General features: G+C 37.6%; 1 protein-coding gene across 1 annotated transcript in view; it reads left to right on the forward strand.

The window, feature by feature from the left end:
- Positions 1 to 25,170, forward strand: part of DHX15 (DEAH-box helicase 15) — a 46,191-nt gene extending 21,021 nt beyond the window's left edge. Inside the window, exons 6-14 of the mRNA XM_080371471.1 lie at positions 3,704 to 3,871; positions 7,854 to 7,940; positions 9,188 to 9,337; positions 9,501 to 9,609; positions 10,812 to 11,003; positions 13,985 to 14,107; positions 16,377 to 16,567; positions 23,221 to 23,390; positions 24,605 to 25,170. Coding sequence (XP_080227597.1) covers positions 3,704 to 3,871; positions 7,854 to 7,940; positions 9,188 to 9,337; positions 9,501 to 9,609; positions 10,812 to 11,003; positions 13,985 to 14,107; positions 16,377 to 16,567; positions 23,221 to 23,390; positions 24,605 to 24,722 — 1,308 coding nt within the window. The 3' untranslated portion in view covers positions 24,723 to 25,170. The remainder of the gene's footprint in view (positions 1 to 3,703; positions 3,872 to 7,853; positions 7,941 to 9,187; positions 9,338 to 9,500; positions 9,610 to 10,811; positions 11,004 to 13,984; positions 14,108 to 16,376; positions 16,568 to 23,220; positions 23,391 to 24,604) is intronic.
- The last annotated feature ends 2,027 nt before the right edge of the window (positions 25,171 to 27,197 follow it).

Below are 27,197 nucleotides of genomic sequence, written 5' to 3' on the forward strand. Positions count from 1 at the left end.
AGATCAAGTTCAAGCTAATAACTTAAGCATTGCCTAAGCCTCACACTTTTTACACGTTAGGCCTACTATCTTTGATTATTTCTGAATCAGGTCTTCGTGCTGATGCACTGTGCACTCATGGGTTTAACTGTGGCTTCTTTGATCCTATGTCTGTTGCTTCCAGTACCCTGTTACCCACTGTCTGAGGTAGTTGGTGGGATGGTCTGGGTTCTTGAGGTTTTTTTGCAGGCATAATCTAAATGCAAGACAAGTTCACTCTGCCTTCCCTCTTTTCCCTCCAAGAAGAAGAACCTCCTCCTACATGTGGGTTGATGAAATAATCCATCTTCAAGGGAATTTTTTAATGGATTTGGAGTAGATGGTGTGCAAATACTTAAATGTGTGTGGCTCTTAAAAGAAGTCTTTCATACTTGAGTAACTGGGACTATTGAATTAGACTTGCTGAATCTTCAGAGGATTAAAGTTAGGATTGTGCCTCCAACTGTATCTCTTGTATCTCCAGACTTAAATGTTGTCATGTGATACAAATGAATCTTTAACACTTAAATGAATCCTTAATACTTTCCAACTATTCTTACTACACATATTCCTTCTAGACTATGTACTTTGGGGTACCGGTTTCAGTTGTCTGCTGGAATTGGAGGGTGGTTGTGGATGCAGTTGAAGTAGAGGTACTGTTTACTGCCAGTATGGTAAACAAGAGGAAACTACCCTTCTTCTATTTATTTATTTATTTAAATTAAAAACAGTTCAGTGCTAAAGAATTCTTTTACTGTCTTTAGATGAGTGGCAATGGTCCTTCGTGACTTGCATACTACTTTGAGCAGTTTGTGATAAAAGGTCCATAGTTACCTCTGCAAATCTGTAAAGAGTAATGGTTGTACATGCACTTGTCATCTCTGTGTTGTAGTATTTTAATGAGTCCTGATTAGGGATACTTTGAAACTACATTGAGAAACTCTAGGGAAAAACAATACTTTCATCTCTTCTGAAAGATGATAGGTGGCTGTGAACACATGTGGCCTGAAGAGTGTAGTGCTTTCATTTATCACTGCTTGCTTGTATTCTGCTGTCTCTTAAGTATAAAACTGTCATGGAGTCTCTCATCGTGACTGCTGGAGATTAAACATCCTGTCCAGCATCAGAGCTTTCCCAATTACACACTGTAATCTGCTCAAATTTCATGAAACAGTGTAGTGACCTTCAGATCAGGAACTAAGGTCTGTGCTGTGTTTAAGTTTTTGTTGGTGGGTTTGACTGTTGGGTTTTTTTGTGTGGTGGTTTGTTTTTTTTTGTAAGATACAGTGATTTTGTGTTCACTATTTATCAGGCCCAAGTATTGGCTTGTGTTGTGGTTTAACCTGGTCTACAGCCAAGCCCCATGCAGCCGCTTGCTCGCTCCCCCTTACCCAGAGGGATGGGGTGGAGAATCTGAAAGGAATGTAATACTCAAGGGTTGAGATAAGAACAATTTAATAGGTAAAGCAAAAGCCACGCATGCAAGCAAAGCAAAGCAAGGAATTCATTCACCCCTTCCCATGGGCAGGCAGGTGTTCAGCCATCCCCAGGAGAGCAGGGCTCCATCATGTGTAACCAGTTACTCAGGAAGACAAATGCCATAATGCCAGATGTCTGTCTGTCGTACCCCCCCCTTCCTTCTTCTTCCCCCAGTTTATATACTCAGCATGACGTCATATGGTATGGAATACCTCTTTGGTTAGCTTGGGTCACCTGTCCTGGCTGTGCCCCCTCCAGATTCCCGTGCCTCTCCAGCCCTCTGGCTGGCAGGGCCCAAGAAACCTAAAAGTCCTTGATTTAGTATAAACATCACCCAGCAACAACTAACAACATCAGTGTCCTATCAACATGGTTCTCACATCAGAGCCAAAGCACAGCGCTGTACTAACTACTAAGAAGAAAGATAACTCTGAAACTAGGACAATTTGTCAAGACTTGGGATGCAAATTTGAGAGACAGTGTCACTGCCTAATTAGTCAGTTATTTACTTCTAACGTGTTGTCTTTTTATGTAACCACCACTGCCAAAGTATTCATTTGGTGAGCTACTGTGTATGATCTGTCAATTGTTGGGTTTTTACTTCTCACTGGGAGGCTATTACTGTACATAAGGTGCTTATCAGCAGAACATCAGGTATTGACAGCTGTGTGAAAAATTAATTCTCTGTTAATAAACCAGTAGGGGGCATTCCAACTCAGTGTCTTGTATGCCTCTTAATATTTAATGAAGGATGTGTTGGATTTGTTGGCAGAGTGCACCTTTCTTCAAAAGGTGTTTTGTAAATATCTGCAGTTCCTTCAAATTGGCAAGATAATGCCAGAAAGCATTAGGCTTACTATTAAAGGCCTCTGACATTAATGAGGAAGAGCCCTCATTTTGCCATGCTTACATTAATTATATATGCTGATCAGTACAGAACATGAGTATTGTATTGTCTATGCTTCTTTAAAACATACTCTGTGCAGTTATACTGAAAACTTCCAAGTCTCTTTAAGAACAAATGAAAAAGACCCGGATTGTTCAAGGTTCTGTCTGAATTTATGGCTTCTAAAAAGGAGTCTCCTTCTGATCTTCTAATTACAGTTTTTAAAGCAGTAATTTTATAAAGCCTTTAGATCAACCTGTTCTGTATATTTGCTTGAGGGTCTTAAGCATCACTTTAGCTTCAGGCTGGTGAATTATTTGTGGTAAGGGAGGCCTGGCCTGTTTTTCAGAGTATGCTGTAGCCATTTTTTGCTTTTGCCTACTGTTGCTTCTTGTCATGACAACTTCATTCTCCCATCAGTGGTTTAGCTGAAATATCAATAGTTGGGAAGTGTGCCTCTTAGTTACACCAGTGGAAGCTCTGTTGTAATTTTTAAGTTGAAGTTAATGAATTCTGTTATTTATTAACCTAAATTTCTATGCGTTTTAATTTTCATTACATCTTGTAATAACTATAGGTCATCTAGCTGACTTAAACGTAATTGTTTTAAAAATAAATTGAACTATAAGCGATTGGTCTGCAGTGATAACTTTTTGTATCATAAGTTAGAAAGTAGGCTAGCAAATACTGTAGAAAATACTAAGGTAAAAAAGGCATGAAAAATCTTTTTCATCTTCAGCGTATTTCACTGACTTAAGCTTAAACAGGTTTTCAGTTAATTTTAAAGTAAAATCTGAAACACTGGATTGAGAGGTTTGGTTTTGAGCATCTATGTTTATACTGTAAAGGTGTTTGTTCTCATTAGGTACAATGAAGCAAATCTTCCATATAATTGCATTAGTGATATGTGACATTAAAGCTTAATTGGCTTATTTTAAGTATCTTGCACATCAATTTCTTTTAGATTGTGAAAATTGAAAAGGTCATGAGTGCAGTTTAATATTCCAGGGTGAGAGATTTCAATTTTAGTACAATTTGTAGAGAATTAATTAGGAAACATGACTAAAAGAAAAAGGATGTTGAATGCAAATTAGGTTGTTCATTAGAGTATAGAAGCTGAAGCATCTTGAAGTATTGTGGAAATTCGATTGCATATTCAGTAAGCACCTTGATTTTTTTATTATTTTTATTTTTTAAAGGAGAAGCTGCAGTAATTGTTCTCCAGGGTGGAGACTTAATGTAACTGTCATAAGGCACGCTAAAATAAAACGTACTGCCTTTTCCCATGGAGTTCTGTTAACCCATATTTTTGTTTTTCAGGAGATTGATGAAGCCTGCAAGAGGATAAAACGTGAAATTGATGATTTAGGCCCTGAAGTTGGTGACATCAAAATCATTCCATTGTATTCCACCCTTCCTCCGCAGCAACAGCAAAGGATTTTTGAACCTCCCCCACCAAAAAAACAAAATGGAGCCATAGGAAGAAAGGTAAATAGTACACTGTCTTAGTATGCTGTTCAGTAACTAGCTATTCAGTTAAATGGGCAATTAAATGAGTTTCAGCTGTTTTAATTATATCTGGACAGCAACAAGTAGAAGGTTGGATTTTTTTTATGAAGCCTTAATGCAATATTTTACCACATTAAATTTTGTAGATAATTTGCAGGTTGTTTCTCGGTTCAAAATGTCTTCTGTCCGTAAGGCCAGAGTGTTCTAGTAACAATGGGACTGAATGGCAGTGGCATTTGTCTTTAAGTTTCTTATGAGAAATACAATAAGTCAGATTAAATACTGTTTGACAATCATGTGATTTACATGGAGGGATGGGATTTGTTTCCCCTAAGTAGTTACTCTGACACATGCTTTTTTTGGAAACCAAATGGACTCTCTCTTCAATAGATGTTATCAGGCAGGTTTTGTCTGTTTCTCGAGGTTTGTGAGAAGGTGCAAGTTAAAACAAGGACATTGAAGTTAGAGATTCATGTTTTCTGTAGTAGTGAGCAAGGAACTGGTTTTCTTTCAGTGGGCAGAATGGATTGAGAAACTGAAAAACTTGAAATGGCACTGGTAAATGTTTTTCATAAAATTAATAGCTCGATTCCTGAAAGCTCACATAAACCACATAGAAACTATGCGATTATTTCTCTAAAACTGAACATTTGGAAGGATTCTTGTAATAGAGCTTCCTCAAGTTAAGCAGAACTAGTGCTCACACAGTTAAGATTTTGAAGGTCAGAGCTGAATCATACTATCTGCTGTAGGCAGGGTATGTTCCTTGGTTATTTGCTTTTTTGTGCAGTACAATGCATGTAGAATACTAGTGACAACTTTCTGGCATTCTGGAAGAATAAATCACTTAATAAATTTAGTGAAATGATCCTTTTCTTCCTATTGAAGTTGATTGCAGAAAGCATTTGATCTGAAATCATGAAACTAATGCTGCAACAAGATTGTATTAGCAAATTACTTGAATTGCTTTTCAGTGGTGAACAAGTGATAGTTGTGTATTTCAGTGAATTTTCTTTCATGTTTAAAACTGTGCGCTTCAAAATAGACATTTTCTGGCTTTTTTGAAAAGAGGCTAACAGGTGCAGTGTGTAGCTTTCACTATGTTGAGCTCACAAAGCCAGTACCAGTGTGTGAAGAGGAAGACATTCTCAATGTAGCAGCTGTTTTACCACAAGAAAAATTTCCATGCTTGAAAGATATCAATTGTAGGCAAAAGTAGGCACAAAATAAATAAGCAATAGATTGAGGCCTACAAAGCCATTATATGTATGGAGTTTTTTTGTTGTCTGTTGTTTTTTAAGACTATGTTTCTTCTTGGTCTGCTTTAGCTGAAATGTTATGGCTTCTGTGTTTGAGTTTTTATCTCCATAACAAATAGCAATGAGTAAAAGTGTGTCTGTGTGATATAAATTTGTTTAAATGTTCTCTGGTTTCAGTTAGTCTCAGTGATCAGGATATGTAAAGTAGGACTGTGTGTTGCTGTGCTTCCGCTATCTTACAAAATGTCTGCTTTCACACTGTCCTATGGGTGTTGGACCCAGGGTTTAGAACTGCTGAGGAGAGAGAGCTTGCAGGAGGTCTGAATCATGTCAAAGGCTCTAATGGTCATAAACACTAACTGAAGAGCTTGCAGTATCTGAATAGGTATCTCCCAAGCTTTAACTTGGTGAAAGGAAAGTAAGATACTGGAAGTTGTGTGGCATCTTGCGGAAGTAATAATGGTAACAGCTAGTACTGATTACAGCTTGGTAACTTAGCACGTTTTTGTCCTCTTAGCTGATCTTGTCTAGCACATCTATTATTGCAAGAAAGCTTAAGATAAAGGTAAAAAATTGCTTTCGCTAGTTACAGTTGTTTCATTTATACGATGGAGGCAGATAGAGATGACTTAAGGAGCCTTTCTACTCCCTGTTCTTATTTTATCCCTTTTTTCCAATCTGTGTTCTATTTTCTGATTCAGGAGTATCAAGCATATATCTATAGTGCATATGTATTAACTAGTCAATTTTTTTTATATAGATACTATGTATATCTTACTCTTCAAAGTAACTTCTTTAATTTCAGACTCTGGTGTATAAGATCTTAATCTGATATTTAAAAACATCTTTAATGTAACCATTTCAGTAATTGCAAAACTAACTGCAGTTAAAGCTAATTAGGTACAATTTGTTATTTTACATAGTGCTACTTTTATTTGTTTGACTTCCAAGTGACCTTGCACTTCGATTTTTAGACTGGAAAAATACAGCATAATTTCCTCATTTTTTCTTGGGATTTTACATTCTTTAATTATGGATTTTAAGTAATATGACATTAACAAATAAGATCTGTACTGCAACAGAATCCACTGTGTAAATAACTTTTTTCCTTCTACCTTTGGAAAGTTCTGTATGATTTCAAGTAGAAGTTCAGTAAATTCAAGTACGGGTTAGATTGCTGAACCTTTGTGGACAAAGCATAGTAACAGTATTGAGTTGTTGGTATTGAAGTGTCCTAACAGAAACTGGTGATGAAAAGCAGGACCAAAACCTTTTGACACTGCTCTGTAACTGGTATTTGAAGAGGCTGGGTATGGACATTTCTGTACTTTGGTAGATAGGGGAAAGCTGAGACATTTTACATAAGGCATACTCTTGACAGCAAGCTGAATGTGGATTGGCTACCCTTTTAACATGGGAGTGCTAGTCTAATTTGCATATTTAATGACCTGCAACTTTTAAATTAATATGTATTGTGCTTGTGTGTCAGCACTTAATTGCATTTGTGTTGGTGGTTTTTATCTCTGATTAGTCTGTGTAGGTTACTTGTGAATAAAAGGTGTACAGGATTTTTGTTGTTGTTGTTTGAGAAGTTCTAAGCACGTAGTTTCAGGCTGGAACACCATCATTTCAAAACTTTTTCCACCGAAGTATTTGGGCAAGCTCAGACCTTAAGTCTACTTAAGCAGAAACAAGCTTAGAGTAATAAGCAGCTGGCTGGCAACATGGTCAGCCAGGAAGAGGAGAAATCAGCAGGGTTATCAATCTGATCCAGCCACTGTCTTCATTATAGTTCTGAACAAAACGTTAGGAGTCTCAGATTCTAACTCCTAAACTGAAAACAATGATGACAGAATGCTCTGAAATTTAAGAGGTGAAAGGTAAGTAGTTTTGATGAAACGCTGAATGGGTTTTGGTTCTTTCCTGAGGTAGTTGATGGAACTTGCTATTAACGTGTGATTTAACGTGGTCACTATTGGGATGAGAACTGATGTTATAGACTGTTGCACTGCATCTCTGGGCATAAAATTTCAATGATGGTGAATCAAGCCTCAGAACTCTGTTACCACCTTTGCTTTAATTTTTGCATGAGAATTCGGAAAGTTCACAGAAACTTCAGAATGTAGGCTTAAAAATATGTACAGATGTTTAAGTATCTGGTAACTTACAAAAAAAAGTTGAAATTAAATATATTTTTGTTCAGGATTTTAGCTGGAATGTATTGCTAACTGCTTTATTCCAAACAAAGTAAAAAAATTACAGTAATGATGATTTTTAAATAATTAGTTACCTAATGTTTGATTTAATATTATTTAACCATTTACCCTCTTTAGGCTTTTTAATTTTTTTAAAAAAATGTTAAAAGCTGAATTAACAGATTATGCTATTTTGTGCCAGAGATGTGAGAGAAATTTTGAATTGTGTTTAAGTAAAATATTTGCTCTTCTGTTTCTTCTACTCAAAACTAGTATTTGTTTTTAATAGAGACATAGGGAGCAGAAACTGAGGGGAAAAAATTGCTCTGATTTAATAGAAGTTCATCTGGCTGATTTCAGATTGTCCTGTAAAAGTGTTGGAGTCAGCTTTGGTAGCTATTGATGAAGCAAAGGAGAGTTTGTTGAAAATTCTTGGTGCAGAGACTTAATCAGAGCTCTTGATTTTCAGGACAAAGTAGTTTCATTTACAGTTTTATTTTTTCGCAGGTTGTTGTGTCCACTAATATTGCTGAGACTTCATTAACAATAGATGGTGTTGTGTTTGTGATTGATCCTGGCTTTGCAAAACAGAAGGTAAATACTATTTTGTTTTCTGGTTCTTTATAGTAGGGAATATACTGGAATGTGGTTTGCTCAGGTAACTGCCCTTTGTAAACACTGATAGGTTGGGTTTTTTTCCCCAGTTGAAATCTTGAGCTTGGTTGTTTTGTTGTTAACTTCTGATAGGTTTGCACTTAATCTGCAAACTTTAGATATCTAGAGCAGTTGGAAACAGTGCGGTACAGAATAATTTTATTAAAAAAAAAAAAAGAAAATGTAAGGTTTTTGAGTTGGGTCTAGAATATGGATTTCCTAGATACTTTCAGAAGGGAGGTTTTGTGCTGTGTATCTGTGCTTGAGAATGCTCAAGTAAAACCAACAAAATGCGGAAGTTATATAGCCTTTTAAACTTTTGTAAAATGATATAACAGAACGAGTACAATAAATGCATCTTTGTACACAAGTTTCAATCACCACTTAGACTGAGTTTTTTTCACAAGTCGTTCTTATACCCTCTGTAATAAAGAAATACAGTTTTTGTACATGTTCTGTACCTATTCACACCAGGAGGGTGTTAAAATATGGACCAAAGAACATGGTCAACTGAAACTACTATCTGACTACTGCTTTACTTTTTTACGGTATGCTTTTTTCCATGAGTCCTGTTGAGTTGGCAAGGCTGCTGTTTATGTATGACTGCAGTGGACGTTTTACAGTATATTCCAGCATATATTTTGTACTATGACAGTCTGCATGTACCCTTGAAATACAGTCTTGCTTTGTCATTGATCTGATTTGTACAGTTCTGTTCAACCTTAATGCTAGATTTTTCTGACCTCTAGAACATGATTATTCAAGCTTATAATTGTATCAAGACAACTTTTTTTCCATGGAATTATTTGAGCATCAAGAGTGCATTTAGCACTCTGTAGAACAAATTGGACACATTCCTTGTGCCATGAAAATCTTATCTAAAAATACACACATTTAAGGAGGACAGGGAGCCTGGCAGGAGTTAACAAATGAATAAAACTTAAATGCTGTTCTCCAGGCGCTTGTGTTTGAAGTGCTCTGTCACTGATCCAGAGGCTATTGTAGTCATTCTTTTTTCTCCTTTCAAATACATACAACTTGTGATTTCCTAGTCAGAAACTGTATTTGAAAAGAAGTTTAAAACAGGGTATTTTTTTGTTGGTTTGGGGTTTTTTTTAGATAGTTGTCTTTATTCCTGAGTGGTGTTCATTCTTTTCCTTTCCTGCTCTGATTCCACTTACAAATAGGTATACAATCCTCGTATCAGAGTGGAGTCTCTCTTGGTGACTGCAATTAGTAAAGCTTCCGCTCAGCAGCGAGCTGGCCGTGCTGGTCGTACTAGACCAGGCAAGTGCTTCAGGCTTTATACAGAGAAGGCTTACAAAACTGAAATGCAGGTAAGATAACTTTTTTTAGATTGCATATCTAAGAATATCTGATCAATACAGGTAGTTGAGTGCCGTGCTGCCGAACAAAATCAGAATTTGAATGCTTGTGTAGTTTGTGTTTGGAAGAGTAAGTGTTCTGAATTTTCTGTTTCTTTTCTGTCCCCGGCCCCAGGACAACACATACCCTGAAATTCTGAGGTCTAACTTAGGATCTGTAGTATTGCAGCTCAAGAAGCTTGGTATAGATGATTTGGTGCACTTTGATTTTATGGATCCTCCAGGTATCTGCTTCTATTTTATCTTGTCTAAGTGTTACATTTTGACTTCTGAAATCTTTATGTTGGTGAATATTTTATATAATAACATGGAATAAAGTCTTTTGGTTTTCACTCTTTATATTGTAATTGATAGGAATGTCTTTTGTTTATCTTAAAATTTAGTGCTCTGTGTCTTACTGGAGCAAGCTTTTTATGTTTCTGTCTACATTAACAGCCTCTAATGGACCCAAGGAATCTACTGAATGCCTCTTACCTGCAGAGGATAAGAAAATTATGGGCATTAGAAAATCTATTACTTGATAAGGTGTTGGGTTTTTTGTTTATCACCTTGATTACACATTCTGATTGTGCTTCAGTTAAAAACTGTCTGTAAAGAAATTAGCTGGCATTTTTGAAGTTGAATACATGGTTTTGGCTCAAACTATAAAGGTAATGTGCATCTCCCTTCTAACAGAATTAAATGTTCTTGTATACTTTAAAAACAACTGGGTTATATTGCTAATTAGAAATGTAGATCAGCCATATATAAATATACAAAAATTGGTTGTTGTTCCTCTCCCCCTCAAAAACACCAAACCACCAACAAAACCCAAATCAAAACAAAACCCACTTAAATAGCTCTGCAGAACAGTTGCATTCTTTGTGCTGTGCAGCATATATAATAGCTTAGCAGGAAGGCTTTTGGATTTCCTTCTGTTTTGCTTTGTGGGTAAAATATACACTTGCTGTGAGGAATGCAGGATTAAGAGAACGTTCTTAGAGGCTCAGTTTTGTGAAGGTCTATAGATATCTAAAGTTGACATGACTGAGATTTTAGAACTGTATCAGTCTGTTTTTGTATGGAACAAGGGAATGCATCAGTACATGGGAGGATGTGATATTACAATGATACTGAATATGTCACAATGCCGATACTGAATATGTCACAATACCACTGCTGTCTGGATTTTGAAAAGCAGTAATCTTCAAATATTCACAAGTTTTTTATTCCGTTAAGAACTGTCTTAAGTGAGTTTCCCACCCCTGTTGCCCAGTACGTTCACATTCAGATGTATATAACTGAATTTGGTAACAATTTTGTGTTAGGAAATCAGCTAAACTGAGAACAAAAAAATAAGATGGCTTATAATACTCTGTGCTTCCTCATTTTTTGCTAATTCATAGCAGTTTGATTAATGTGCCTATATAAATATATTTCCTTTCAGCTCCTGAAACTCTGATGAGAGCCTTAGAGCTTTTGAATTACCTTGCTGCTTTAAATGATGATGGAGACTTGACTGAGTTGGGATCCATGATGGCCGAATTTCCATTGGACCCACAGCTGGCTAAAATGGTTATTGCAAGTTGTGACTACAACTGTTCTAATGAGGTCCTATCTATTACTGCCATGTTGTCAGGTAATAGCAGGGAAAGAGATACTAACCAAAATGCAGATCTTCAGTTTGGGGAAAATTGGAGTTTTCCGCATCAAAAACATAAATATATCTCTAATAAATCTAGCATTGCTTTTAAAACTTCATGTGGGGGTTTAATGAATCATTATGGGTTTATGTACAGGCCTTGAAGCTTATGAATAGTAACATTAAGAAATTAACATGCATAAAAATGTCAGACAGTTTGCTCCTAACTTTAGTTAAAAGTGTGATATATGTACATATATATATATATATTCAAGTTGCTGGGGGTGGTGGTGGTGTGGAAATCAGACTAGTGGAATAATTTTTTTTAGGCTCATAGTCAGGACCAGAAATGTCAGCTCATCCACTCTGTTTTTAAGGCAGTAAAATCTATTTTGTATTGTGCATTCTTCTGCACTTTGATAAAACCCGGTATTTCCAAAAGGAATGATACATTTTTCAGTCATTAAGTGGCAAAACCTGTAAAACAGTCATTTCTTTTAAAGGGAAGAAAGAAACTTTGGGGGAGGATTTATATTTGTAAGAATTAATTTGTGTGCACAGCTGTACTTTGCTGCTGTGTTAATGTGAATAGCACTGCGTCAGAGCAGCGCTGCTTGTTGAGAGAGCTTGATGAGAGGAAAAAGGTTACCAAGCAAGCCTTGCATTTCATTTCCCGGTTAGGAAGAACTGACTTGGTTTTATAGTTCCTATACTGTCAGAGGACAAACAGCAAGATTTAGTCTGTTATCAAACGGGGATGTTCTTACTCATAGCTACTCCTTTGGGTGTGCTATTTTACCAGGCTTTTCACAATGCAGATGTACCGGTTACATGCTTAACTTGGTTGAATAGAGAAAAAAAAATGTTTTGGCTAAGTGTAAAATCTGTTGCTTCAGTTTAGTCTTACAGTATATTTATGTGAAAGTTTTTAAGAACAAGCTATAATGTTTGTTGCAGAGTTATGATTGTTCAGACTCAGAGCAGATGGGCAGGGCAGAATCTTAATTTTTTTAATTAAATGGTAGACTTAATTGCGGAGGTGGTGGTAGGTTGGTGCCTGTCTTTCTCTTCCCTTCCCCCCCTCTTCCCCCAGTCTATACTACAGAACAGTAAGTCTAGTATTTTTGTCTGGGGTCCTAAACTGATTTGTCTTGCTCCTTTTTCTATTTACCTTTTCTCAGGCCATGATGCTTTTTTGTTTTAAGGCACAGTTAATGTCATAAGTAACTTTTTTTGGGGTGGAGTGGATTGAAGATGGTTGATGTATGGCCTGTAATGAAAACTCTGCTCTTAAAACCATAGTCTTCATATTTGTGAGGACTATTTCCCAAAGTAAACTTGAACACTTTTTTTAAAACCAGTGGCACGGCTGTATGCTATGGTGCCTTAAGTCCACATAAAGATTTTCAGGCTCTGGATAGCAATTCGTGGGGTGTGAACAGTTTGGACTGAATGGCAAACTAGGTACCAGAAAAGAGGCAAGAATAGCATTGAGTTAATGAGCAGATTAAATGATTGTACTTCATTTTACAAGCGCCATGGTATCTTGCTGTGGGGTAGAAAGTGCTGTTGCTTATTCAAAAAAGTGAGTTAAGCCAGTGATAGAACAATTTGGAATTTGCTTTGATTAGTCTCTTCGAAATTAAAATACACTTTATATTATCTCTGTTTTCAAACACAAGACCCAAAATACAGGGTGTTTATTTTGCACCTGCATTTTCATTTTCTTTAATGCATTGATCTTAATTTGTTACCATGTGATTCACTGTTGCAGTGTGTATTTTTCTCAAGTTTCAGCTAGTATTCAACTCTGTTTTTGAAATGTGGTGTTCTGGGGCTTTTATGGGAATTTAAGAATAAAAGAAAGCAAAAACACACCACAAGAAGGCCCTCATCTGTTAGGGACGGATGGGATACAAAGAGATGCTCTTGTGAGATTGGGCTTTGATTGGTTATGAGAAGACAAATGTAGTCTCAAGCAGCTGGAAATAGACAAAGGATTTGTAGCATCTTACTTAGCATTAGTTTTATTGAAATTTAACCACTTAAATTACATCTACTTAAAACCAAACTGACTTTTTTTCTCCTGTAGATCTCTATAAAGTAAAGATCTCTTGTAACTACTTCAAACATCTTGTGAATTAGTTTTGATATTACAAACATCTAAGAATGTTGACAGACCATTAAGTTGGCTGCAATACTATTTGTGATCTTTGGTAGACTGTATTTGGAAAGGGAATGTTAAAACACAATTTTTAAAATAGTCAGACTGAGTCAGATATATGTAAGAAATACAATGACAGAGAAAGGTCATCACATTGCAGTTTTTAATTTTTTTTTATTTCAAGTAGTGCCAAAGGACGGTTTAACCTTCCACCACTACCGCTACCATCACAACGTTTAGACGTAATACCTTCATTCACATGTTTCTGTATACCAGTGCTGATAACAATACCATCTGGGGAAGAGGACTTCACTTTACTAGTGTGTTCTGTCTAGTAGCAGACTTGTGATAAAACTTGTGTGTGTTTAGACTGTGCTAGTGCAGTACAGTTTCAGAACTTCCTTCCTAACTCAGTCCATAAAGGCTTTCTGAGAAAGCAGATTTGCAATTTTTGTTACGTGGGGTACTAGCTCTTGGTAGAGCTATCAGCACTGGGTCTTGAACTAAGATCTGTTTAGCCTTCCAGTATACATAGGCAATATTGATGGCCTTCAGACTAGAGATTTTGATGCCTACATATAGTTCTATTAAAATAATCAGGTACTCTGTAGCTTTGAAACCCTCTTGTCTTACAGATGTGGTTAGGTGTTGATGTACCAAATCAAGGTAGTAAACAGTCCAAGATGCAGTTGGAGGCCATCCTGCCCTGCCCTATGCTCTGTGAACTGACCTAGCTAGGCCTTGTTCCTCTATCTGTGAATGCGTGACTCATCGATATGGGCGTTTGTGTTGGGCCCATACCAACCTTGTTTAGTCCCACAGTGTTTTGTTCGCCCCACGGAAGCAAAGAAAGCAGCAGATGAAGCCAAGATGAGGTTTGCCCACATAGATGGAGATCATTTGACGTTGCTGAATGTCTACCATGCTTTCAAACAAAGTGAGTATGTGCCTGTTTTAGCAAAACTATTTGTAATACTTTGTGCTGCCAGCTTTCGTTCCATGGTTCCAAGGACAGTTGAAGGCTTGAGCTTGTTTTTTTGAGCTATTCTATTGTAATCTTAAAATATTTTTTTTTTTGTTAAAAGTATGTAAAAGCGTTATTCAAGTGCTGCTTTGCTCTAGGGGGGAAACAAAAACAAAAAAACAGCCAAGAGATCATGTAATAAACTGATGAGTATGGAGACAAGCCAGGCTTTTAAATCAATGCTGGGTAACCTTGGACAGAAGGAAGCAAGCATTCTTATAATTAAGAAATATTGGAAGTTTGCTTTTTGCCATTAATTATAGAAGAACCTGCGTAATTGCTTAGTAATTTTTCAGAGAAAGCAGTGCAGAAAATACTGTGAATTTGGAGAAGGATATGTTCCTAGAACCAAACCCTTTTTATTCCTAACTTTTTAATACAGTTAGGAATTCTGTAATAAGGCCTTGGGATGAACTGAGAGGCAAAGGGGTCTTGCATCGAGAACTTAGGGCCATATGATACTTTCTTTCATTTACCTCATTTATGTGTATGGATTTTAGGGAAAATGTACAGTCCTCGTCAGCATAGCTGAAGTGCGTTTTAGCAGCTTGAAAAAGGCAGGAATGAAACATGTGAAGCTAGGGGTTCTATTGAAAAATGACTGCATAAGCGGCAGTCATTTTTAAGTGACTTATCCTGGTGGTAAGTGAAAAAGATTACTCTTAACTGCCAACCAGGTGAATCAGGTCCTCCTGTTGCCTTTTCCTGTAAGCAAACAAAAAAGCAACAGCCTTTTTACCCTGAGTAAAAAGAAACGCAAGTTGGGGCCCCTTTCTGTTGCAGCTTTGTTATAGAAATGTTGCATTGAAACATTTTAAAACTGTATCATTATGTGGAAAACCAAAATAAGAGTATCTTCAGAGTAAAACTGCAGACAAAAGTCTTCAAAACTGTTTAAAAAACAATAGCTGAAAAACTTCTAAAAAGCTGTGAATCGGAGACTTCTGTTGGCTGTTTTTTTCTGTTGGCTTTTTAGTATGTCTTGCAGACATTTTGTTTGTGCATGTTTCTGAAAGCCACAGCTTTCATGGTGAGGTTACTGAGGGGTGGAATTGTTTGGGGAATAATCTTTGCTCACTTTCACTGTGACATTGAGTAGGTTTTCTGGGATTCAGGATCAGAAGACAAAATGCTGCTTCTGTTTGTATCTAGAACGATGTGAAACAGTTATGAGTCATCTAAAACGCACATTTCAAATGGCACAGAAAGTAACATGCTATGGTACTTCAATTATGATTCTACTGTATAATGTATAAGAGCTTCTGCATTCATACTTCATTTTAAATACAGTCTGTAAAATAAAATGCTGAACTTAAACTTTCCTCAAATTACGTAACCTTCCTTCCCAATGCAAACTAAGAATAGTTTCTGTCTGTACAAGATATGCATTAAGTTTTAATTTTTTAAGGCTGGTTTTGTTGGATTATTAAAATGAGATTAATAGAGCATCACTTGAAAAGTAACAGAATTGGTAGGGAGAACTGGGTTTCCTGGAGTTAAACATGCAGGGTCTTATCCTGACAGAATGGCTTAGGCTTGCTATCTTAACATATTTCTTATTAGAGCTATCAGTAGTAGAAACAGTAACTTAAGAGTATAGATGTCTGTTACTGATGCTGTGTTTTACCAGTCACCTACATTTACTTAAACTTCTGTGAGGTGTCACGCATAGTATTACATTAGTTTGTATAGCTCTTAAATGAAGCATTCAAGTAACAGTTAAGGAGGGTTTGGTTTCTCAAAAATACAGTATAATCTTCTTGTGTGTATTCTTTGCATGCTACTGTTAAAGATTGTGCAGGGTTTCTTAGTCAGTTACATTTTAAACTGCAAGTTTGGAAGATGATTTTTCCGGTTTCAGGGCATGTTTTTTTGAAATACGCAAAATCCATTGGTGTGGTATTTCAGCAAAACATCAATGATTGTGTGCATATATGTTGGTGAGGGGGGAAAAAAACTACTTTTCTTCTGACCCCATGCTTCCTGAATAGAAAACAATTTTGGCAAGTTATCTAATGCAAGAAATCAACTGAATAAACTAAGAGCTGTTGTAATTTATAAAAGTTTATGGATATCTCTTTTTCTGGTTCATCTGACTGATCAATCGGTTAGTAGCTCTTTTATTTGCTTGTTCTAATTGGATGAAATATTCATTTTTGATTCATGTTTTTTCATGTTGCAGATCATGAGTCGGTTCAGTGGTGTTATGACAACTTCATTAACTACAGGTCCCTGATGTCTGCAGACAACGTACGCCAACAGCTGTCACGAATCATGGATAGATTTAATTTGCCTCGTAGAAGCACAGACTTTACCAGCCGAGACTATTACATCAACATAAGAAAGGCATTAGTTACTGGGTATTTCATGCAGGTATGTGGGTGTTCTTATAGGAAGCATAGTTCAATGTTTACATTGCTTTTAATGTTAGTGTGGTTGTTAAAATTAAAATTTTCTGAATGTTACTTAAATTATATATGGCTAACTACATTACCACTTAGTCTTTGTCAGATTGCTTAGTTACTAGTCAAGTAGTACATTCTTTAGTCAAATCTTATTTGGAAGAGAAGTTGTAGGCAGTCTTACTAGTATCAAAATACTGTTTCTGGCATGACCAGTCAGGAACTAAATACTAACTTCTGAATAGCTGAGGAAGTAACTTCATAAAACATTTCAAAGTAACTGCAGAACATGTAGTTTTTACATGATTCGTATTCTGATACAAGTAGGAGAAGTATAGCTGCATTTAAGTATTAATTACAAGTTATCCTTATAGAAGGAGAATATTTTTTTGCATGTTTTATAGTTTATATATTTAATATGTATATTTATATTTTAAATCGTATGAGTTACGAATTCTAGAGCAGGTCTGAAATCAAGATGTATGCTGTTTGTAACTCATCTGCCCCTTGAACCAGGGTGGTATGGAAACCAGTCTCCATTGCTACCTCCTGGTGCTTTGTTTTTCACGTTAAGCATGTGTCTAAGCTAGAATGCAGGCTGCATTTTTTTCCTTTGGATTTTTTTTGGAGGGGGTTTGTTGGGTTTTTTGAGCATAGTCTCTTCGTACTGTGGGGTTTTTTCTCTTCAGCATTCATCCTTGAGGCTGGAAGAGTCCTTTTGCAAACTAGTGATACGGAAACTTTAATGGGAGTGAGTCTTCTCATGGACTCCGGACTGTTGTGATAATGTTTTTCCCAGCCAACATGCATTCTGATGCATCTGAGTAACGCCTTTGCTAGAGCCTAATGTCTCGCTTCTGGAGAGCGCAACCTTGTTATCCTAAAGAGGCTGAGCAGTGCCCATGGCATTTCTCAATTTTTCACTTGAGCTGTGCTCTAGGGGTATTTGAGCACAAAAGCGTACCAGTTGAAAAGGGAACCACTGGTCAGCGCTGTGCAGGTTAGAATGGCAAGCAGTTTGACAGGCGTGCACTTAACACATCCTGACTGGAACGCAGACTTGGGTAACCATGTGCGTTGAAACGGCCCTGCCCTCTGCTAAGGAAACAGTGCCTTCCCTGGGGCTAAGCCAGCCAGTCTGTGACAGAAACAAGTTTCTGGGTTTTTGGAAAACAAGAGTATCAGTGTCAGCAACTGCATTTCACTGTAATGTAAATAGCAGATTAAGGCTGTTGCTGCTTTTAAATATTAAAATGGTTCTAAAGATTTGCTGTAGCTCCTCAGACAAGCAGGCTAGTCGTTGTGTTGAGCCCTTGCTTTTGGGGCATGATTTCTTCATCTTGCTTTAGTACACATTCCCATCTACACCCTTAATTCTGTAAATGGTTAGAAAGACAAAGAACAGGTCTGCCCAGCAGTCATTGGTGAGTGCCAGCTGGTTGAGGCAGGTCAGATTACCACAGTTGCACTTTTGTTTGGCCGTGTACTCTATGGCTTCCTTGATTTGCTTGGACCTATAGGAGGTCATGTCCTTGGACATGTTTGTGCACTGTCGGTTTGCTTTATGTTACTCGGCATGAGACTCTTCCTCTAATAGGTATTTTCCTGCTGTGGATGTGGAACTGCACTGTTGGTACAGGTAGCTTTTTGGTCTACTGCTCGGGAGCTAAAGATCTGGCTTTATATTTTTGCTGTGAACAGAGTAGTCGGCTCACAGAGATGAAAATTGAAGTCTCCTTGGGCTTCCATGATCAACAGGTGATTTACCCACCCCCCTCACCCAAAATGCCTAAAAATTTTGGGCTGAATCAAGAGATAGCTGTGGTAGACCTGTTGAAAGCATTTGGACTGGAAGCCATTTCAACAGCTTCTCTTCTCCTTTGATGTGTTTCAGCCCATTTTATTTTGAGTTTTTTTGACTAACCTCCGTGATAGTGTGATACCTGTTTGACCTTGAACTCTGTACCTTCTGTCATGAATTCCATGTTGTTTTGAGTAACCTTCAGTAGAAAACTTCTAAATACTCAAAAGCTATGTTATGTACCAGAAGCTGAAGTATTTAAAAATGTAGTCTGTATGCAAATTGTACCCTCTCTAAGCAGATACTTAGGCTCTGGCGCTTGGGGGCTCTTGTTCAAAAAACCTGAGTAATGAAATACATACATTGTTCTTTGTCCTCTTAGTACAGAACATGTGTGGAATTCTGTCTGAGCACTTGCAAAGTATGTGCAAGTACATTAGATAGTCTCTGCATGTAATGTCCCAAGGCCTGTGAGCAACACATGGCAGAAGTGGATTCTTTGAACTCTAGTAGAAAAAACGGCAGAAGCCATTGTTCTGAAATAGTTCTTGACGACTGCATTGTTTTATACTTTGTTTTTAGTACACCCTGCAATTACCAATCATAAAATCTTCCTGTGGAAATTTCTGTACTGGTCAAGATGTGGTTGAAGTTGCAGTGCAGGCCTATATTAACTACTGAAATAGTACTAATTATATAATTAGTACTGAGTACTGTAAACTGCCTTCAGCTGTGTGTCAGGGGCTGATAAATGTGCAGTTTCTGCTGGTGACAAATCATTTCTTTACCGTTCATATATAAATACAAACTTGAACTCCAGTAAATTTGCTATAGATAAGCAAAAGGGAATAGTAGAATTGTTTAAAACTGAACAGTTCTGTGTGTAGAAGAACTTCTGGAGGTTAGATACTGACAAGAAGTATCTTATAAAATTTTTGTGCTGTGTCCCCAGTTTCTTCCAGTTCTTATAATGGAAAACTTACTGGCTTTTTTTCAGTAACTGTTTCTATATCACACATCAGAATATGTGAAGTATTTATAAAATAGAGCAAGAGTGACACTTGCAAAATCACTAAGGAACTGCTCATTGAAAATAAAATAGATCAGAGAAATACTGCTTTCACAATACTTAGACATATCCTGTCTTAAGGGATAGGGACTGGAAAATTGTACACCTATACAAATCTTAATTTGGCAACAAAACTCAAGAACTAGGTATAGAATATTTTTTATTGAACTATATAGAAAAACTAAGCTTACAATTTTTAAACATTCAGACATTTTTAAAGTGTTAATAGACATGTAGCTGAAACAACTGTATAGTAAAAAATAATTAAACACGAGAAGTAAGGTAAGAAAACTTAAAATTGCATTGGAAAAAGCAAGCAAATGCCAAAGATGGGTCATCTTCCTTCTAGTGATTTTTTTTTTTTAACTGATATTGCCATCTGTCTTAAAGAACTTAAGTTTTTATCATTGTATTTCCAGTAGTGAAGGCAGAACAAGAATTGATAGTTGAAAATTTAAGTTAGAATTTAAAGGTCCTGTGGTGTCTTCAAATGAAGCTTTGGAACCTTTATTTGGAAGATGTGGCTTAGTCGCACACAGGGTCACTACAGAGGATGAAATTAAATGACTTGTGCTGTACAGGAAGTTACATGTCAGACAACAGGACTGCTAATTAAAATCTCCTTCTTGCGGCTACACCAGAGACCCATGGTTTGGGTCCTCGAGGTTCAAGGATGTGTGATACATGATAAATAAGCACAGATATACTTAAGACTTCAGAGGAGAGCGTGTCATTCTTAATAAAACTGTGTGACATCCTTGAAACCTCTGTTAGGAGAACTTGGAACTAAAACTTTTTCCTCTGGTGGCATGTGCCATGGTGGCCACCATGCAGTGTGGGTTTTCATGTTCATAAAAGCATTGCAGTTGTCTCTAAATCATCAGCAGGTGGGCTTTCCCAGTCTGCAAGGTAACCTGTTGCAGAGACACATCGGCTGTCTTGGCTCTTTATTGATCCTTTCAGTCACGTTTGTGTAGCTCCTTATGGTGTGCAGTCAGTAGTGTCAGTGACTTTTCTCTCCATTTACAACCCCATTCTTTGTTCAGGTAGCCTAATTCACAAACATTTTACACAAATACATAATAGATGGACATGATTGAGCTGAGGGTTCAAGTGTGTTCCCTAGTATCTCTCACACTACCAATATTGATTGAAAAAATGAACCCATTTCCTAGACATGCTTTGTGTCTTCATACTTTCATGTTCTTCATACTCTGAAAAACATCACAGAATCACGGGATAGTTGGGGTTGGAAGGGACCTCTGAAGGATGTCTGGCCCAACCACCACTATATTGTATTTCACAGGCGCTGGAATTGGGTGCTTGCTGAGGGTTCAGAGTAGCATGTGTATATGCTGCCTCCCATGTGTCCTTGTTCATTCCCTTTTGTCAGCCTTAGTGCTTGCCTGAGCCCGTTCTAAATGCTTTTAGCATATTGATCCTGCAAACCAATTATACCTTTAGAAAAGAAGCAGCATCGGCTTGGTCGGCTGTGCTGAAACAGCTCAGGCCAGGAGGGAGCAGGAAAAGGTAATAGCTGAGAGTTAGATCCTCATTGTTTGCTATGGAGCCATTGCTTCACTGCATGTGTTTTGCGATAGTGCTGCCATTACTGAACCTGAAATTCTTTACTAGTCTATGCGCTAACAAGCATACTTAATAAAATGTGTAAACAGGATGAATATTGTGCTCGGTACTAAGGGTAGCCCAGGACTGAAAGAAGTTAAAGTAGTATGTAACCATTTAAATGTGACTTAAATATCCCTGATATCCATGTTCTAAGGAAATGTTTTTTTCTTAATTGGTGTTACTCCAGTTGCTGTCCTTCCCTGGAAATTAAGAGCTAACTGTACTTTTCTGTAGCACTTACTTTCTTTGCGTATGCTTAATTAGTTACTTCAGAATCTTTTTACGTGTTTACTTTGCATAATTCTGAACTATGAAATACAACTTCCTACTATCATTATAGATGACATGGAAAAGGAAATTGTATGTATTTGGGAAAGCTAGATGAGAAGGCTTTTCTATTGTAATACATCTGAGTGAGACTGAGGTACTGCAAGTAAATTGTACTGATTTAAATTTAACAGCATACTGTTTTTTAGACTGAACCCTAAATAAATTAATTCTTCTGTCCTTTTATAGGAAGAACAGAAATTGATAAAGCACGCAAATATTTTTGTATGGCATGCTTTTATTTTGATCTGAAAAATGAAATTGATTTTTTGGAGGGGAAAAAACCACCATCCCCCCCAATTCCTTTAAAAAAAAAAACAAAACAACAAAAACCAAAAAACAAAGCAAGCATAATCCCACAGCAACATATGTGCTGTGAGCTGTGATTGTGCTAGGTCTGTGACAGATGAGTTTCTAGTCTAGTCTGGTTTGCAGCTATACTGCTATTTAATTTTGCAAACATTGGATTGAGTTGGGTGAAATTAAGCCTAAATCGTTACAGACAGCGCACTGTTAATCTCCATTTAGAAGAGCTTGTGTTGGCTCCCCAGACTTGAAATAAAGTAGCAGTGTAATCTCAAAAATCTTGGGTGAAAAGATTCGCAGACTTTAAATACTTTGTTCCACTCCTAAAACATCTTCTGGATATTAATGTCATAAGAGGAGCACACTCAAAATATTTGTTACTAAGGAGATATTCTGACTTAAAATTTGAGGTAACTACTGCTTTAGAAATCCTGGGATTTTAATCTAATAGATAGAATTTAATTTTGACTAGGCAAAAACCAAAAAAGATGAGAGGAATTAAGAAAACAAGAAAGTACACAGCCTATATTAAAGGAAAACAGCTAAGGATGATTAATAAAAATGTATCTTTTCAGACGTCTTTCAGCCGTTGTCCATCTTGCTTGATCTTTTTACAGTACACGTGTGTGTATATGTAATGAATTAAGTACTGAGGTCATCTTGAATTACCAGTATCAAAAGGTTAATTTTAGTCACCTGTTCTGTTAGATTAACTGTTCTTACAGAGGATATCTGTCTAAGGATAACTGTCTGCTTTACCAAATCTTAATGAGCTAGGTATCGGAGTATCTCAGCGAGGTAGGCATTATTCCCTTTCATAGAGCAAGAAGCTTAGTCAGAGAGAGGTTAATCGATTTTCGCCAAGGTCATAGCACAAGTGTGTTGCTGAACCTACATTTTCCAGCTCTGAAGCTCATGCTGTAACAAGACTGTTCTTATTTCTGACATACTAAACTTCCTGTTCTTACTGGACTGACATATTTTTTTCAGGCCCACTGTGTGAGAGGATTTGCAGAATAATACGTGCATCAGTTAAATTACTACTGAAACACTGCAGTAATAAAAACTTGAAAGGGTAACGCTGTGGCTTACAGGTCCCACAGTGGCTGCAGCAATGAAGTGCCTGAAGCAGATATCGGTGACTTTGTGTGGTCTTACAAACTTGTCCAATAAATATTCCCTTCCAATATTCTGTTTGCATTGCTGTTTTTCTAATAATGGTTCTTCTCTTTGCGTGACGGGTGTTTTTATATGTTGCTTGAATTGTGTATTAGAATATACACTTAGCATGGCAGTTAGCAAAAACATCTGGCATCTTGATTGTGACTATAAAAAAGAACCCTGAATTGTTGAAGTGGTCAAGTAATGTACCAAATTTAGATGAGGTTTAAAAGTCGGGATAGTGTATTTTGTATAGAACACTTAACAGTCAGCTTGAAATCACTTCATTTAAAAATTGCCTGTGGTAACGAAAGAATGTCTTTTTACTTAGGTGGCACATTTGGAACGAACAGGGCATTACTTAACAGTGAAAGATAACCAGGTGGTGCAGTTGCATCCCTCCACTGTCCTCGATCATAAACCAGAATGGGTGCTCTATAATGAGTTTGTCCTCACAACAAAGAATTACATCCGGACATGTACAGACATAAAACCAGAATGGTAAGCCAAAAGTTTTAAAACAATCATGACCTACTGTGAAGCACTTTTATTTTTTACCTCAATTTAAAAAAAGAAAGCTCCTTTCACTTTTCCTGATGCTGATATTATCAAAATCATTTGGGGCATGGCAATGGCATGGACTTGAGATCTTGTAGGTAACTAAAGGTTTTCTTCATGGATACTTGTTTCTGTCTGTGGGAACTGAGTGTCAAACTTGGATGCTCGGGCTCTGTATGCAGTGCACAGAGAGATGCTTGACCTAAACCCTGTTACTTCGGTAAGCCTGTTGGGGATGAGCAGCAGGTGTTTGGGGATATGTACTAGCACCCGCTTGTGTACCCAAGTTAAGAGGTACCAGTAGATGCCTTTGTTCTCAGGATCTAGGACCTCTCTTGGCAAATGTCAATTTTTTCCAGAAGGATGTGAACAGGATTTAACACTTTCTTAAAACATGAAGGAAAGAGGTGGTAATACTAGTGCAGCCTGTCTTGTCATAATATTTATTCATCAATAGAGTGTATATCAAGGAAATTAGAAGCCTGATCCTCTGCAAACAAGCAGAGATCTGAATAGGCTTGCCTGTCTTAATAGCTGTACTTAAACTGCCAAGCTGTAAGCTTTGGGGACATGGGAGGCTCTTCAATTCATGATAGAATTGTGCTGTTGTGTGGAAAGAGTTTAAAGATTTCTAAGCTGGAAAACATAGCATACATATTGTCCGTAGTATTTTCGTGGAAAAATGTTTGAATCCTTCCTTAGAAATCTTTTTCTCAGCAAGTGCTGTATAGCTTAATGCAGGATCCTATGGCCTTAGTTGCATTTTTAAGCTTGCAACAGTTAAGGCTGAACTGTAGTCTTACACAGGCGGATATTTAAGTGGACTTCTGTGGCTTGGGGACTTTGACATTTAGCAGCAGCTCCGTATGGGTTCTTACAGCATGTGCTGAAGCCACAGTGAGGGCCTCTAAGGGATGTGCGGCTGGATGGGAGCATCATGCAAGACTCAAGTGTGTGCTTTTTTGCTTTGGACTTGGGCGTTTGCATGGGATGGGACTGAGATTTAAATGTGTGTGTAAACCTTCATTAATGTTAGAACTGCAGAACGAGCTCAAAATAATGGATAGTCTTTGTTTCCCTTGGTTCAGTTGCAGAATTTTTGTAGGATGCATCTTAAAAGTTTGAGTATTAGTAACAAACTTTTCCTTTTTTGACAGGCTGGTGAAAATTGCCCCTCAGTATTATGACATGAGCAATTTTCCACAGTGCGAAGCAAAGAGACAGTTGGATCGCATCATTGCCAAACTTCAGTCCAAGGAATACTCACAGTACTGAATTTATGCTTTGAACTGAAGTTATTCAGAGGACAGCTTTAAGAGATGAAATGTTTCAAAGTTCAAGTTGTGCTCTTCACTTTGGTTCAATAATGGCCTTTATTTGAAAGCTTTTTAATTTTTCTTTACAGTAAATATTCCATTCTGATTTCATAAATTAAACATTTATGCCTCCCTTTTGTGTTGACACTGTAGCTCATACTGGAAAAGCTGATCAATGTTTTGCAGTTTATTGAAAGTAGTTCTATATATAACAATGTTATAAGCATTTCTTTAGAAATGGTTGAAAATGCTTCTAAAAATGTGATTATCGACCATGGTATGCATGATCGTTGTAATTGTTGACATTCCTTTTAGAAGTTGTGAAATGTTACAACTTGTGCTTATGTAGACACAATCTTCGGCTTCAGTACAAAGGTACTGACTTCAATAAAGTCTATTTATACTAATTTTGTGCCACAGTATGTCAGTATTTCTATTGTTTTGATCAAAACATGAGAAGCCATTTAGTCTCCCATTAAACTGCTGTTTTATTGTCGTGGCAGTAGTTTAATATTAAAATATTAAGAGTGTGAATGCTTAAGCAGCACAATTACGATGACATCAATAGAATGCATACAATGTTGATCCCTTGCAAACTTGTTTAAATTATGTAGGAAATTGTTTTGAAAACTGAATGCATGCAGATGTTTTTGGAGAATGCTTTCTTCAGACATATGCCTAGATATTTCTTGGGCAGAACTGTAGTGCTGTGTCCTGTAAAGTGAAGTGTCTGTGGCCAGTTGGAAGTGACCCTGCTGGGCCATGTTCGGATACAGTTTAAGATCGACATAAATAATAGCATAGGTGACACTGAGGTCAAATTAGATGGCACCGTTGTAATTTTGTAGTGATTTTTAGTAAAATGTGACTTGACAGCATTTTCAGTTTGGGAAAGCTAATCCTGTGTGGAATTTATAGTAGGAGTTGATCAGAGGGAAGGCTGGAGCACCTCTTCTATGAGGACAGACTGAGAGAGTTGGAGTTGTTCAGCCTGGAGAAGAGAGGGCTCTGGGGAGAAGACACTTCAGCAGCCTTCCAGTACCTAACGGGGGCCTACATTGAAAGCTGGAGAGGGACTTTCTACAAGGGCCTGCAGCGATATGAGAAGGGGTAATGCTTTCCGTCTAGCAGAGGGTAGGTTTATATTGGACATAAGGAACAAATGCTTTACTGAGGGTAGTTGAGCCACTGGAACAGGTTGCCCAGAGAGGGGGTAGATGCCCCATCCCTGGGAACATTCAGGGCCAGGCTGGACGGGGCTCTGAGCAAACAGATCTAGCTGAAGATGTCCCTGCTCATTGCAGGGGGGTTGGACTAGCTGACCCTTAAAGGTCCCTTCCAACCCAGACTGTTGTGTGATTCTACAGGTTAACGTACTTGGTCGGATTTCAGTTTTTCCTTTCCCTGGGGTATCCTGAGACTTGGTCCCTCTGGCAAAGAGGAGCTGGAGCGGTTCTTGCTGAAACAGGTTCCCCTTGGAATGGGAACTATGTGCTGTCATGCTGCGAGGCTGGAGCGAGAATAGGTTATGTTTGGAGAGCTGGCAACTAACCTCAGACTAATAATATTAAGCGCTGACGTTTGGAGTATCCTATTTAAATCATAGCAGTTGGCTATAAAAGTATGTGGAACCAAGTAGTTTGAGTATTTTCTTTTAACTCCAACACTTTTCTAAACTGGCACTTACGATGGGGAGTAAAGAACTTTGGAAAACTATTTTGTTAGCAATGAAAACAGTCTTGTGAAGGAAAACGTGAGTTTAAATACAAAGTGGGATTTGAGTCTGCCTCAAGTTTGATAAGCAATTGAGGGAGTGGGGGATCCCCCCCACCTCGGGCATCGTGGGGTGGGCCTGGACTTTCATGCCCTGTGGAATAATTGTCAGTAGGAAGGAGGAAGGTTGACTCCTCATAAAATGTTGAATTGGATTGAGTTTTCTGACTGCAGTTGCAGGAGTTGCTATTTAGAACATAGGTGTCCTGAACATCATAAGCAATTTGATTTCAAACTAGTATTCAGAAACATACATAGGTTTTAAAAATTCCTGCTCTAGGGTAATTCCAGTTCATTATGTTGGGGCTTCCTGATGGCTTGCTTATCCTCTTTTTGGGGGGCAGGGGGGGCTACTTTGTGCAATGCTGAAAAAAAGGTTGCTCCCCAGGTAAGGATTTGTCTAGTATTTGTGTGCAGCCTTCTGCTAAATGGTGTAGAGCCACCTTCTGTACCACTTTCTCTAGTTACGGCAAGGTCCACAAACAGCCCACTCTCAGCATGAAATCCCTTGCGGACCCCAGAACCAGCTGGCGTGAGCTGCCATTGCTTTGGTACTTGCGAATGGGGCAGCAGATGGCTGTGAGTGGAACTTGAGGCGGGAGAGACTTTGGCCTGGTTTCCTTTTTCTTTTTTTTTTTTTCTTTTTTTTTTCTTTTTTTTC

The sequence above is a fragment of the Falco punctatus genome, assembly GCF_963210335.1.
Source record: "Falco punctatus genome assembly, chromosome: 1".
NCBI classification, from domain to species: domain Eukaryota; kingdom Metazoa; phylum Chordata; class Aves; order Falconiformes; family Falconidae; genus Falco; species Falco punctatus.